Here is a 14163-nt window from a genome sequence, read left to right as displayed (position 1 = left end):
ATAATGTATTTGGTACCCCGTCACGAGACCCGATCACAACCAACCTCTAGTTTCTAGTAATTTTCTAGGAAGTATACGTTAGGGCGTTCACATTCGATCCTTCATATTTATTTATGTGAATGGGTTCTCTATATTATATAGGATTGTTATGAGTCGAGGATAGAGAAATGTTTTCATCGTAAATTTGGAGAAAACTCTCTTCATCCTCTATAATTTTTTAATATTTTTGGAAATGGTTGTCAGTAGAAGAGAGAGGAAAAATAATGAAAAATACAAAAAATATTGTTTAAATAAGAGAAAAAATAGTAATTTTTGGTGTAATTATAGAGATGAAGATAGAGATGCTATTGTGAATGCTCTTAAATAATACGGTTCCAACACTAAGGGGGTGTTTGTTTTTTTGTGAAAAACCACTTCATAACCTCTTACGTCTGCCCCACGCAGACCACGCGCAGACGTTTGAGTCTGCAGCTTGTTTGTTTTTTGTAGGGGTGTAAACAAGCCCAGAGGCTCGAGAGCTACCCGTGATCAGCTCGGTTAAAAGCTCGAACGAGCCGAGCCTTAACGAGCCCGAGCTCGAGTCTGAAATACAAAGCTTGTTTAGGCTCGCGAGCCTAAACGAGCCCATACAAAATTTTAATTTTTTTTATTATATATAATATATTAATAATGATGATAACGTTGATGAGCCGAGCCAGAGCCGAGCTTTGGCTCGTTTAAGCGATGTTGAAGTGAGCTCGAGCCGAGCTTTTAGCTCGTTTAAGGTTGTTCTCAAAATAGTTCGTGCCGAGTCGAGCCGAGTTCGAGCTTTGAGTTTTACTCGCGAGCCGAGCTCGAGCTCGAGCTTCATAAAAACCTAACGAGCCTAGCTTGAGCCTGGTCGAGCTCGGGCTCGGCCCGGCTCGTTTACACCCCTAGTTTTTTGGAAGTGATTTAATTAAAAAAAAACTTTTCTAAACATCTTCCTCGCACAGACATGACCTCACATCTTCAAGCCTCTTCTATACCTCTGCTCTTTTAAAACACATCTCAAACACCCTAGCACCTTCTTCTCCACAGCCCGAAGAGATAGGTCATCTCTTCACACTTGACACTCATTTTAAACAACCACTGGAACAAACTCCACACCATTTCAATTTCACCATGATCATCGCTTTACAGCAGACGCTATGCTGAAGGTTTTAAGGTCTTCTTCGTGCTTACAACAAGCTCGTTTCACCACCACAACAAATAGGTAAATATCACACCATCGTACAATACGCCAGCCCATTTTCACCAGCACCAACGTATGGTGGAATGCTTGTGCATACGATCTTGCAAAGCATCATATAAAAACAAACACATAATGCACGAACTAATTCCATCCAAGTTATACATATGACAATGATTATTACATCTTTTTCTTAAACCATCATATAAAAACAAACACATAATGCATGACTAATTACACATTTTGATTAACCATTGGCATTATCACTACAGTCACAACACTATTATGACTTCTTTGACCACATAACGACTATCCTTTCAACTCGTGTGATCGTTTTATTCCTTTTGACCACATAATTACACATGTGATGATTTCAATTCGTTTAAACACATAATTACCCATATCAATCATCAAAATTCATATTCATATTCATATTCATAAAACTATTAATTGGCAAAGTGGATTTAAATATTCGAAACTCGAAACTCACTGTTTTTGCCAATAATAACCTCAACTGAGTTTTTACTAGGGATGGCAATGGGTCGGGTTTGGGACGGGTTTAGGTAATCCCAAACCCAAACCCGATTAGATAAGTTTGTCCCAAACCCGTCCCAAAACCCGTCGGGTTTCTAGTGGGTAAATACCCATCGGGTATCGGGCATACCCGGGTTTCGGGTAAACCCGTTAATTTAAAAAAGATTACTCGTTGGGTATATCCATCTTACTCATTGGGTATCTATCGGGTAACTACTAACCGGTTACATTTTGTATTGTTATTATAAAAATATATATCAAATAACTACAATGTATACGGAATAGAATACCTATATGTGTAAAAAATGGATGTATCATATATAGACATATATTAATAATATAAAAGAAATTATATCAGGTATACAATCGGGTAAACGGGTACACTTTATCGGGTAATTGGGTCGGGTAAACGGGTATATCACTAAATCCCAAACCCGTCCCAAACCCGCGAAAAAAATAAAAACTATTCCCAAACCCGATTAACCGACCCCAAACCCGTCCCAAATGTGTCAGGTTTCGGGTTTACCCATCGGGTTCGGGTCTGATTGCCATCCCTAGTTTTTACTCCCGACAATGGTCCACCCTTTTTTCATTTTTTTTTGTATAATGAAAAATAACTTAAATTAAGTTTTTTTTTCCAAATTACAAGCCGATGTTTTAGGACTTTTGATCAGAACGATGATACGGATCGACTGATGTAAAATTTACTTCGAAACAATGCTCCAAACGCCTTGATTTTTGTTAATTGTAAGCTTAAACACCTAAATCGAAGCACCGTTTTTGTCGTTCGGAGCATTGTTTCGAGGTAAATTTTACATCAGTCAACATATATCCTCATTCTAATCAAAAGCCCTAAAACATGAAAAGCTAAAAATCAAAGGAAACCAAATCAAGACTCAAGAACATACAACATACAAGTCTCTTATTCAGAAAGAAAACATTAAATTATATCAAAATAACTAAACTTTTATGTTCTTCCTGGGATTACAGACAGATTCATCATTCTTGAAGTCTATCCCCCCACAACCCACAAAAATTACCCAAACTGAAAAGAATCAATAATCAAATATTAAAACAAAAAAAAAAAAAAAGACTTTCCAAAATCAATCCTCAGGTCCCAACCCTTTTTATCTACACACATTCACTGATCATATCTCACTTTCATCCTCTGTTTTGTGTCTATTCTTCGGTTTTCGTATCTTCAGTCACAATCCAACCCGCAAACTTCTAACACGATCCCCCCTCTATCCAAGAACGGGTTGACCCGAACCCATAAAAGCGAGAAAATCGAAGCCAGCAAGATAGACCACACGATAAGAATCGTGGGAACGCCGCTTTGTTTCCCCATCATACCTTTAAGGAAAGGGTAAAGATGTAAAATCACCCATATGGCAAAGAACAACCTACCGAAAAGCGGGCCCCACGACTCGTACCCGTTGCTAATCGCATCGGATATGCCCACTATCACACCGATTATGTTGATGATTAAAAGGGTCAACGGCGGAATTAACAGGGTGGTCCATTTGAACATATATAGCTCCGAAAATTCACCGTCGTCACCCGCTTTTGAGGTAACGGTAAAATTTGTGTTGACTCCGGCTATGACTTTTAGAAGACCTTGAAACAGTGCGAAAAGATGAGACGAAACGCCACCGATCACCCAAAACTGCTCGTTTCTCCATAGATCGTCTATCCCGACACCGCCCCATTGAATTTCTAAAATACTTGTAACCGCGATCGATAAAAACATGAGCATGAAGAGAATGCTGGCGTAATTGCTTATCTGTAAACGACATAAAAGACGTCAGTATTTATTTTTTATTGCAATTCGCCCTCGATTTTATTAAACGTGAAAGTTTTTCAAGTTTTTCGTACCTCGGGAACAATAAACTTCCCGGTGAGAAGACATACGGCCGGAAGTGTACAATAAGCAAGCAATGGAACGGATGTCAACGGATAAACAACCGAGTTTATGTACGAAAACCTTTCCAACGGTTTCAAACCACACCCATAACCGTACCAAATTGGACAATGTCGGCTAAACAAGATTTCAACCGACCCAAGTGCCCACCGAAGAACTTGGTGAAGACGGTCCGAAAGATTAATAGGAGCCGAACCCTTGAATGCGGGCCTCTTTGGAATGCAATACACCGATCGCCAGCCGTGGCAATGCATCTTGAAGCCCGTTAAGATATCCTCTGTGACCGAACCGTAAATCCATCCAACCTATTTTTAAAATAATAATTAGTTACATATACCGTAAATTTTAATCTTTTTAATTAATTCTTGTTTTTCACACCTCTTTTCCCCATTCGGTTTTATCTTCGTAACCGCAACTTATCACATGAATGGCTTCTTTCAATAGTGATGCTGACGAGGCACCCGGAGGAACGCCTCCATCTTCCAAAAGCGTCGAAGCGATAAACACGGGAGATTGACCGAATTTTTTCTCGAACTTTATTTGAGGCATAAGCGATGACTTTTCACTATCTATTCCTACAAAAAAGACAATATTTTTTTTATTTATTTTACACTTAAAAAATTTTAAAATTTCAAATTCGGGCACCCTTTAAAGCGTTACACTTACCTTCGATTCCTTCTTCGATATTCTCTAACGCGTGTATTTGGGTAGGCGGGTCTTTGCTCTTCTTGCCCTTCGTTGACTTTTCCTTCGACTTCCCTTTCGCTTTCTTCTTTCTTTTCGAGCAACAACATAATAACCATTTCGGCAAGCAATTGCACGTTTTCCCGGGTGCTTTTTTCTTAGCCGGGGCATCGTAACCATACAAAGCTTGCCTCCGAAACACGCAACCCGTTCCGACATATATCGGACCTTGGATCCCATCAAGCCCTTTCATGTTAATCTAAACACAAAACGGAAATTAGGACGATTACATCTTATTAACATTGACTAGAAAAAAGTCAAAGTGGTCGGTAACTTGGTACATACATCGAAGAACACAATATTGCGATTTGAGTATCTGTCGTGACGATCGATCCCATCGAACCTTTGAGGAAATTGAACGTAACAAATCTTCTTTCCGGATGTGGGGTCCATCAAGAAACACATAGATTCTCTTAGCGCTTTACTATTGTTTATGTAGTGATCACAATCAACATTGAGCATATAAGGTGCATTTGAAATAACGGCCGACACTCGAATCTTCATAAAAAAAAACACAAAAGTTAGAAGATGCAATGGAAAATGTATTTAAACATGTAAACTAACAAGAATCAAGAAAAGTTTATACCAAAGCATTCATGGCACCGGCTTTCTTGTGGTGATCAAATCCGGGCCTCTTTTCACGAGAAACATAAACAAGACGTGGCAACTCATTCCCTTCTATGTCATGGACACCGTTGTTCCCAAGAAAAACCTATTTTCATAAAAAAAAAAAAAAAAAAAAAAATTAACGATAATGATGATAAATAAAATATTATCACTAATTAATATTCAAATCATTATTCCAAAAAGTGGAGCCATTATACTTACCTGGATCATTCCGGGATGATCCCTGACGTCATTTCCGGGCCATGGAGTACCATCTTGCATTGTCCATCCGTCTTCCGGAACCTTCAGCGCCATTGTCACGAGCCCGTTTATTCTCACCTTAAAATCTTCGTACTCCCTCTGTGTTTCAATAAGTTTAAAATTAGTACATATCCATCACCAAAGCTTTAAAAAAAAATAATAAAAAAATAAATGAATATAAAGTCAATATGTAAGTCAATAATATTCTTACTTTCATAGCACGACGTTCCCGGACAAACGAGGGATGTACTTTATCCTTAAGATAATCGACTTTTTCAGCGAAATACCATTCGGGAGCACGTGGTTCTATGTTAAATTTCTTGCAAAACGGGACCCACTTTCGTGCGAATTCAGATGTTTCCGAGAGAGCTTCAAATGTAAGCATGGCAGCACCATCATCAGAGACGTAACACGCCACCTTGTCTACCGGATAATCCACTGCCAGGATGGATAACACTGTGTTGGCGGTAATTAGTGGCGGTTCTTTCATCGGGTCCACCGTACTCACGAAAACGTCTACGGGCGCCAATTCAGATGGCTTCCCCTCTTTCTCATACCTATTACAAAGTTTTAATAAATTTAATCTACATAAACTGATGAATAAAAAAGTAGCAAACGGGTCGATCAGGTCAGACCAGACCACAATTACGATTTTAGCCCCTGTGGTTATATCACTTTTCCCCTTTTAGCCCAAAAAAGAATTTTTTAACATCTGAGCCCCCAACGTCTTTTTTTCTAACCCTTTTGGCCCCTAACACTAACCCCATCCATTAAATGTTAGGGGCCAAAAGGGTTAGAAAAAAAGACGTTAGGGGCCAAAAGGGTTAGAAAAAAAGACGTTAGGGGCCAAAAGGGTTAGAAAAAAAGACGTTGGGGGCTCAGATGTTAAAAAATTCTTTTTAGGGCTAAAAGGGTAAAAGTGATATAACCACAGGGGCCAAAATCGTAATTTACTCTAAAATAAAATTTGAGGTTTTAAGTTTGATTAAAAAAAACTATGTTATTACAGTGAAGCTCTAATTTTTTTTAATACCATTTGGGTTTGTTTTGGTCTGTTCAATCCATTTCCTTTATTAAGTAATAGAATAAAGTACACAGATGGTCCCTATGGTTTACCAAAATTTTGGGTTTGGTCCCTAGCATTCCAAAAGTACACGAATGATCCCTGTGGTTTGCACTTTGTAACACATTTAGTCCCCAGATTTTTTTCCAAAAGTACATTGATGGTCCATGGGGTTTGCACTTTGTAACGCATTTAGTCCCTAACTTGGACCTACTAAAACCTTTAGATTTGTTGGCTGAGGACTAAATGTGTTACAAAGTGCAAACCGTACACACCATCCGTGTACTTTTGGAAAGCTAGGGACCAAACCCAAAATTTTGGTAAACCACAAGGACCATCCGTGTACCTTACTCTAAGTAATATTTCAAACTTTATTTTTTTGACCAGTTAGAAGGCTAAGGGGCTGTTTGGCAACATCTGAATGGTTAAGTGCTGAATCAGTAAGAGGTCTGAGGTCTGAACCATCAAGAGCTAGTATAAAGCTAAACCGTTCAGAGGCAAATGTCTGACCAATTCAGATTAGAGGTCTTAACCATTCAGACTCAGTATAATACTTAACCATTCAGAGACAACTGTCTGAACCATTCAGACATCTGCTCGTGAAACAAACAGTCTGAACATTAAGTGCTGAACCAGTAAGAGGTCTGAACCATTAAGAGCCCCATTAAGAGGTAAACAAAAAGCCCCTAAATGTAACCAGAAATCAACCGTAAAAAATTTAAGTTTAGAGAGGACCCACATACCTTAGTGACAATCGATCTAAGTATGTTTCACGTTCAATTGGGAACCATTTTGGGAACTGGTCAAAAATCCATGATACCGCGAACCAAATCTCACAGATGACAGATATGAGCCACAAGGCGTATGCATCGTTAACAGGGTGTAGGATTCTATAGTGGAAAAAGAGACCGAGAATCACCATACGAATCAATATCACCATTCGGTATGGACTTATCTTGCTTGAAGAAATCGGTAACTTTCTTGAAAGTGGTTGCCGCCCCTCATCCATCCTATGCATAAATAACAGATAATTAGTTATGAAAAAATAATACAAAATCATATTGAAGAAATGCACTTACTTTGGCATATCGGGATCATCGACATCTCCATCGTTATGACCACCATCACCTTGATGCTTAACCATTTGTAGTTTATCGTTTTGCCTCTTTCTCCATTCCTCCATTCTATCTTTCCACGCAACGGTTCCATACCCATAAACCGCCAAATCTTTCTTAGGATCCATGGGTCGGGGTGGCACTAAAACATAAAAATCCAACAATAAACATACAAAAATTAATCAAAAAAAACTAAAAAAAAATGAAACTTTACAATATGATCATAAACCTAATACTTACAAGAAACCGATGAAGCAGTGTCAGAAAACGGCATAGGATGAACACGCTTTGCCCGATTCATAAATGGAGGGATGATTAAAGCATGCTTGTCAGCCGAAATCCCATCATCCTATAGTAAACAAACATGATCATGTTAACCAATGATAAAAAGACGAAAATCCTAAACTATAGAACGTTTGCATCGCCTTCATAGATTTACGACTTTGTTACCGATCTATACAATATACATGATTCGAATTACAAAGAAAAGAGTGCCATTATATAACTACCTCTTGACCGTAAGTAAGAAGAGGGATCTCGGGCTTTAGAGTGGCGCCATCCACCTCAGAACCGGCATAACCGGAAGCATATGGACCCCGCCCATTATTAAGGTGTGCAGAAAGAACCGACTCAGCAAGATCGAACTCATTGTCCAGATCATCAAATCCCTCCTCATCTTCGTCACCGTCAACTCTCGGACTCCCTAACCATCATCCAACTTATTAATCACACAAAATCTTGAAATTCGACTAAAATTTGGTTATTTTCCTACAAAAAAAAGTTAACAATCGCTACCTTTGATCCGTTTAAATCGAGTTTTGCATTGAGGGCAAGCTTGATTACCCTCTCTTCTTTCGTATTCATAGCAAGGTCTACAAATTGGAAAAGCACATTCATTGCAAGCAACAAATGGCTCACCATCAACCGTTATTTCGATTTCATCACCACAAATCTGGCATATCTGCCCACTTAATTCTTTTACAGATGTCACCTGTCCAATAAAATCAATATCAATCTCAGATCAAGACATCCAAAAGTCAACTAATTGATCCCAAAAGTCAACTAATGGATCCCAAATTGATGGAAATTTAAGCAAAGTAACAACCTTTAGATGAATTGTGTTATATAAAACCCAAATCTAACATATATACAATGTATCTTATCCAAAAGGGTAATTTCTTAAACACTAATCAACCCACCGACACAAATAAATACATACAAAATGCACAAATTACACTTCAAAGTTCAAGATTTTGCAAATTAACCAATAAAATGGATCAAGATTTGAAACCCATTTCAGAATAAAAGAAAAAAAAAAGACCCAGAAAAAAAAAATACAAACTTACTCTTCCAACTTCATCAGCATTGATTAAAACAAACTCATTCCTGTTATGTGAACCTGCTACAAGCCGCCCTTTGGTATCCATTGAATCTTGCACCAATTTACACACACACACTTCACAGGGCAAATCTTTGGGAAAAACCCATCAAGAAATTATAAAACTTTCTCTCTCTAAACTTGTGTAGGGAGTTCTTCTGTTCTCTCACTTTCTTGAAACGAAAAAACCCAATTATATAAAAACCCACCAAAGATTTTATTAAAATAATCAATTGGTAGGTTTGATTGATTCCTTTCTTGATTGAGAGATGAGAACCCAGTTGGGGGTGTGTTTAAAATTGATAAAAATTGTTAAAAATTGAATCTTTAAAAGGGGGGTTATTAAAGATTTGTGTTGAATTTCTAGAGAGAGAAAGTGTTGAAAACTCAACGCGTAATAAAGAAGGGATGCAGACCCAGACCCAGATCGTGTTGATGATATTTTAGTGAGAGAAAGTTAAACAAGTATGAGTTGTAATATGGAGGAAGTGGGCCCATGTGGAGGAGGTGGTGATGGTAACCAGGTGGGACCCACCATGTACGGTGGTTCTTGGAGGGTCCGCAGAGGGGTAGAACCGTAATTTCACATGAATTTGGGGAAATCGTTGGCTGGATTTTTTTATTAAGATGAACCCTTTTTGATTGACTGTCGGTGGGGTTGAAAAAGGTTAAAAATTTCAGGTTAAAATTGCAAGATTTACATCAATCTTGAATCACGGTGGTTCTCCGGCGGTGGTGCGACGGCGGCGGCGGAGAAGCGGCGGTGGGCTGTGGGTAGATAGTGTCAAACTGTCAATGGTCAAAACAGGATAGTTTTACACTTTACACACAAGGATTATTACATACATAAATGGTGTATGTATAGGTTATATAAGAGTTAGAGCTTAAGACACTATTGGGTCACGTGCAATCCATATGTGTAGTTTTTAAAAAAGTTAAAAAAAAATCTTAGTTTGCACGGAAATTTTTTTAAGTTTTTTCTCTAATGTTGTGAAAAAATTATTTACCATTTTGGTATTATTTAAGAATTATTTACCAAAATAGTGTTATTCGTTTATTTTTTTTCTATTTAGTCAATTCATCAACTATTTTTATATATTTTTTATCTAATCAATCCAACATTTAATCTTATTATTTTCTTCAATCAACTCATTGTGTAGTTTTTTTTTAACTCTTTATAATTATTTTACGTTTATTTTTTTAATCAACTCATCTCACAAACTACGAAACATAAAAAACTAATCAAACATTAAAACTTGACTTGGTACCGATCATTCACTTCGATTTCAGTTTTATGAACATACATTATTCCTAGATTATATACAAATGCATCTATTGAATATGTTGTCCTGATTGTTAGTTTGATCCCTTTTCTAGTGTGATATGTAATTGGTGGATGTATTTTCTGGGCTCAACATCTTGTAATTTATGCCCCTGCTAATAAATTGTTTTTGTTGTCCGTTGAAATAAATATGCTAATTATTTAGTTTGTCTTTCTGGTTAAAAAGGTTATAAAATGATAATTAGATTAAGAAGGATGCAAACTTATCATAGGATGGATGCTTCCTTACGAGTTAGTAAAAAAACAAAAGTAAAATAATTATAATTAGTTAGTTAAAAAAAATAAAGTGGGAGTGGGATGATAGAAGAAAGGGGTATTGGATTTTAATAATCCCAAGAGTCACTAATTGGCCGGTAATAATCCTAACTTCAAAAATTGCCTACACAGTCCCAACTTGTAAGATTTTTGCCACCAATGATCCTTGTCTAACTGGGTTATAACCTTGTTGGGCTGGTGACCTGCAACTTATTCCGGCGACCCGTTTTACCCCTGAAACCACCAAACGAGACCACCACCAATCATCTCTGACCTCCTGTAATCATCTCCGCTTCTCAAAAGTTTAAAATTTCCACCATCTACGCAACTCCGGTGACCTGCAACTTATTCCGACGACCTTCTTTACCCCTGAAACCACCAAAGGAGACCACCACTTGTCATCTCCAACCTCTAGTGACCTTCTCCGCCGCTCAAAACTTCAAAAAACTAACTGGGTTATAACCCAGTTAGACAAGGATCATTGGTGGCCAAAATCTTACAAGTTGGGACTGTTGTAGGCAATTTTTGAAGTTGGGATTATTACCGGCCAATCAGTGAAACTTGGGATTATTAAAATCCAATACCCATAGAAGAAAGTAACCAAATTGATCGGATAAAAATATATAAAAATAGATTATGAATTGATTAATTAGAAAAAAATTAAAAAATAAATGAAGAACACTATTTTGGTAAATAGTGCTCAAGGAACATCAAAATGGTAAATATTTTTTCCGCCAACACTAGTTTGGGAAAAAACTCAATTTTTTTTGTTCCTTTTTAAGACTTTTTCCACCAACACTAGTTTGGGAAAAAACTCAATTTTTTTAGTTCCCTTTTAAGACTTAAAATTTTTAATTTTTTTATGTGTTTTTTTATTTGGAGAGCATTTATAGACTTTATTATTATTTTTTTGGTATGTTTTTATTTGGAGAGCATTTATTTCTACTCAATCTTACTTCCTATTATTAGTATTATATTTTTTTTATTTTATGCAATTATAACGTGGGAATGCATCATAAATGATTGTACAATGTGGTTATAATACACACCTACCATAGTAACAAATTTTGTATTGTTTTGAAAAAAATACATTATTGGTGTTCTCTAAATGAATTGATTATTTTGATTTATGTTGGTTGATGGTAGTTTATGCAAATGAAGTTTATAATAAAAAAATAGAATACAACATCTTATTAAATAAAAAGTAAGAATAAAAAATGATTACTTATTAGGCTTTACGGTATGGGCATCGTCCTATGGACGTCCCAGATCAGCGCCGCACCGTCTCCTATCTCGTCCCCCAGCTCAGGCGTCCTACACGTCTCCACCAGGCCGTTTAGGACGGTCCTCCCCCTCTCTCACACACCTATACATACAACTTATATATATATATAGGAGAAGGATCCGTTAGGAACCACCCTTTATCGCGAGAACCAATGTGAACACAACAAAAAATAGCTAAAATAGCTAAAAAACACACAAAAATTTTTTTTAATATTTTTTATTAAAAAATCGCTATATTTCGTTACAAAAAAAAAATATTTAAAAAAAACTTGGGCTACTAAAAGTAGCGATTTTAATGTAAAAATATTTAAAAAAATTGTGTGTTTTTTAGATTTTTTTTAGGTTTTTTAGGGAGGGGGGTGGGTGTTAGTTTTTAGCATTTAGCTTGGGGGGAGGGGGGTGTTAGGTTTTTTAAGTATTTTTTAGGTTTTTTTGGTGTGTTCACATTGGTTCTCATGATTCTCACAATAAAGGTGGTTCTCAAATGAACCTTACCCTATATATATATATATAGAGTAAAGTTAACATACAAAAAGCCTTATCATACATCACGTAGGAGACAATGGTAACCGTTGGATCAAGGGTATAATCACGCATGGGACCACATAATCACGCATGGGACTATAATCACGCACGTTCTATGATAATAACGCACGTTATATTTTTTGTCATGTATGTTAATGTAGGTTAAGCCTTGAAGTACATTATACGTTCTATATATATATATATGGTTCACCCCCCCCCCCCATTTCCTTAGTTTCATACCCTTTGTCCCATCCTCACACCCATCCTACGTGACGAATCATCTAACAAGAAAGGACCATCACCATACCGCATAGCTTTAGTATTTACCACCCACGATACTTTGACATCATAAATGTCTTATTATAAATTTTGGTACTAGTGAATATGATTCCTCAAAGTTGATATTATTTGTCATTTATCATTACAACTTATATATAAAAAAAACTTTTATCATTTATAACAATGTTATTAGTTGGGTAAGTTATTTTTAAAGTTGACCTTGCAAATCATATATCATTGAAGTTTATAAAAAATAAAAATACGTATATTATTTCTAAAAGTTAATCTTCTCGGTTGGTCGGTCGTCATCATTTGCCACGACTGATAACTTTTTTTTTTGAAAGATATTTCATTAAACCAACCTTCGACCCAAACGCGCAAAAGACCAAACAAACAATAGCACTCCCAACCCAAAAGGGCAAATGAAAGAAAAAAAACTACATGTACAATGGATATTTACACCAGTCTGCCCAATTAATATAATTACATGGGGATCTATTTCTAACCCAAGTATCTATGTGTATACTATTGTTATTATCGTAAATCAAAATTTATTTACTCTTTATTTTAAAGTGAATATAAACGTTTATCATACAAAACTCAATTCTTGTAATTATCAAGACGCCTCGGTATTTCACATATAACATCCTAGGGAAAAGATCAAATAAGAAGTTTATTTTGGCTATGAAGTGTAGGAAGCAATAGGATTATGACATGTGGCAAAATTTAAAATAAAGAGGAAGGGTATTTTAGTCAATCATATCCTTTTCTTCTTCCTTCTTCTTCCCAGTAACATCAAAACCCACCATCTTCAACCATTTCTTCACTTTCTATTTCAATAGTCACTACATTATAGTGCGATTTTCGTCACCAATCAATGATTCAAACACTCGATCAACGTGTTCTTCAGCTTTTTTGAAGAAAACCCAGTTTAATTTCATACAAAATCTTGTTTTTTCTGGTGATTTTGAAGATAATCACTCGATTTGTTCGATTCGATCTCTGATAAGTGTTTCAATCATTCAAATTTCGTCAATCGTTGAAGAAACCGACTTCGATCCATGTAAGAAATTCTTTAATTTCATTTTTATTGTCTGGGTTTTTGATTTAGTCATTGCGTTTTACGATCTTGGCGGGGGTCCGGGGGCGGCAGCCCCTGGTAGCAGGGTCTCAGGGGCGGCAGCCCCTGGCGGGGTCCAAGGGGCAGAGCCCCTGGCTGGGGTTGAGCTGCCTCATTTTTTTTTTATTAAATTGCTTTAATAAAAATGCATCAGAAATTTAATTTTCCAGAAATTGCCTCATTTCGAAGACAGTAATTCGTAGACGGTTCTTTGATTTGCTACCCTCTGGTTCAGACAGATTCACAGACAGGTCAGCTTGTGTCCATTGCGTTTTAGAAATAAGAGAATTTTATGTGTTTTCTGGCCATTGCGTTTTAGAAAAAACACATTTTTGAAGTGTTTTTAGTTTATTGCGTTTTAGGTAAACACATTTTTATTTGTTTTGAGTCCATTGCGTTTTAGAAAATACACTTTCTTTTGTGTTTTTAGGCCATTGCGATTTAGAAATAAGACATTTTTATGTGTTTTTTGGCTATTGCGTTTTAGATAAACACATTTTTGAAGTGTTTTTAGTTATTGCATTTT

At 36.5% G+C, this 14163-nt stretch overlaps 1 protein-coding gene across 1 annotated transcript; it reads right to left on the bottom strand.

Annotated features, from left to right (window-relative positions):
* Positions 1 to 2645: 2645 nt before the first annotated feature.
* Positions 2646 to 9277, bottom strand: LOC110942291 (cellulose synthase A catalytic subunit 5 [UDP-forming]). Its single transcript, XM_022184029.2, has 14 exons — positions 8801 to 9277; positions 8250 to 8445; positions 7964 to 8157; positions 7695 to 7803; positions 7419 to 7596; positions 7083 to 7349; positions 5488 to 5833; positions 5238 to 5375; positions 4996 to 5121; positions 4695 to 4907; positions 4332 to 4608; positions 4044 to 4240; positions 3620 to 3970; positions 2646 to 3527 (listed from the first exon to the last, which is right to left on the bottom strand). Exons 1-14 carry the CDS (start codon positions 8879 to 8881, stop codon positions 2946 to 2948), a joined length of 3255 nt encoding a protein of 1084 aa, XP_022039721.1. The 5' UTR covers positions 8882 to 9277; the 3' UTR covers positions 2646 to 2945.
* Between the last annotated feature and the right edge of the window lie 4886 nt (positions 9278 to 14163).

The sequence above is a fragment of the Helianthus annuus genome, chromosome 5 (assembly GCF_002127325.2).
Source record: "Helianthus annuus cultivar XRQ/B chromosome 5, HanXRQr2.0-SUNRISE, whole genome shotgun sequence".
Taxonomy (NCBI): Eukaryota; Viridiplantae; Streptophyta; class Magnoliopsida; order Asterales; family Asteraceae; genus Helianthus; species Helianthus annuus.
This window is presented reverse-complemented; position numbering and strand designations above follow the sequence as displayed.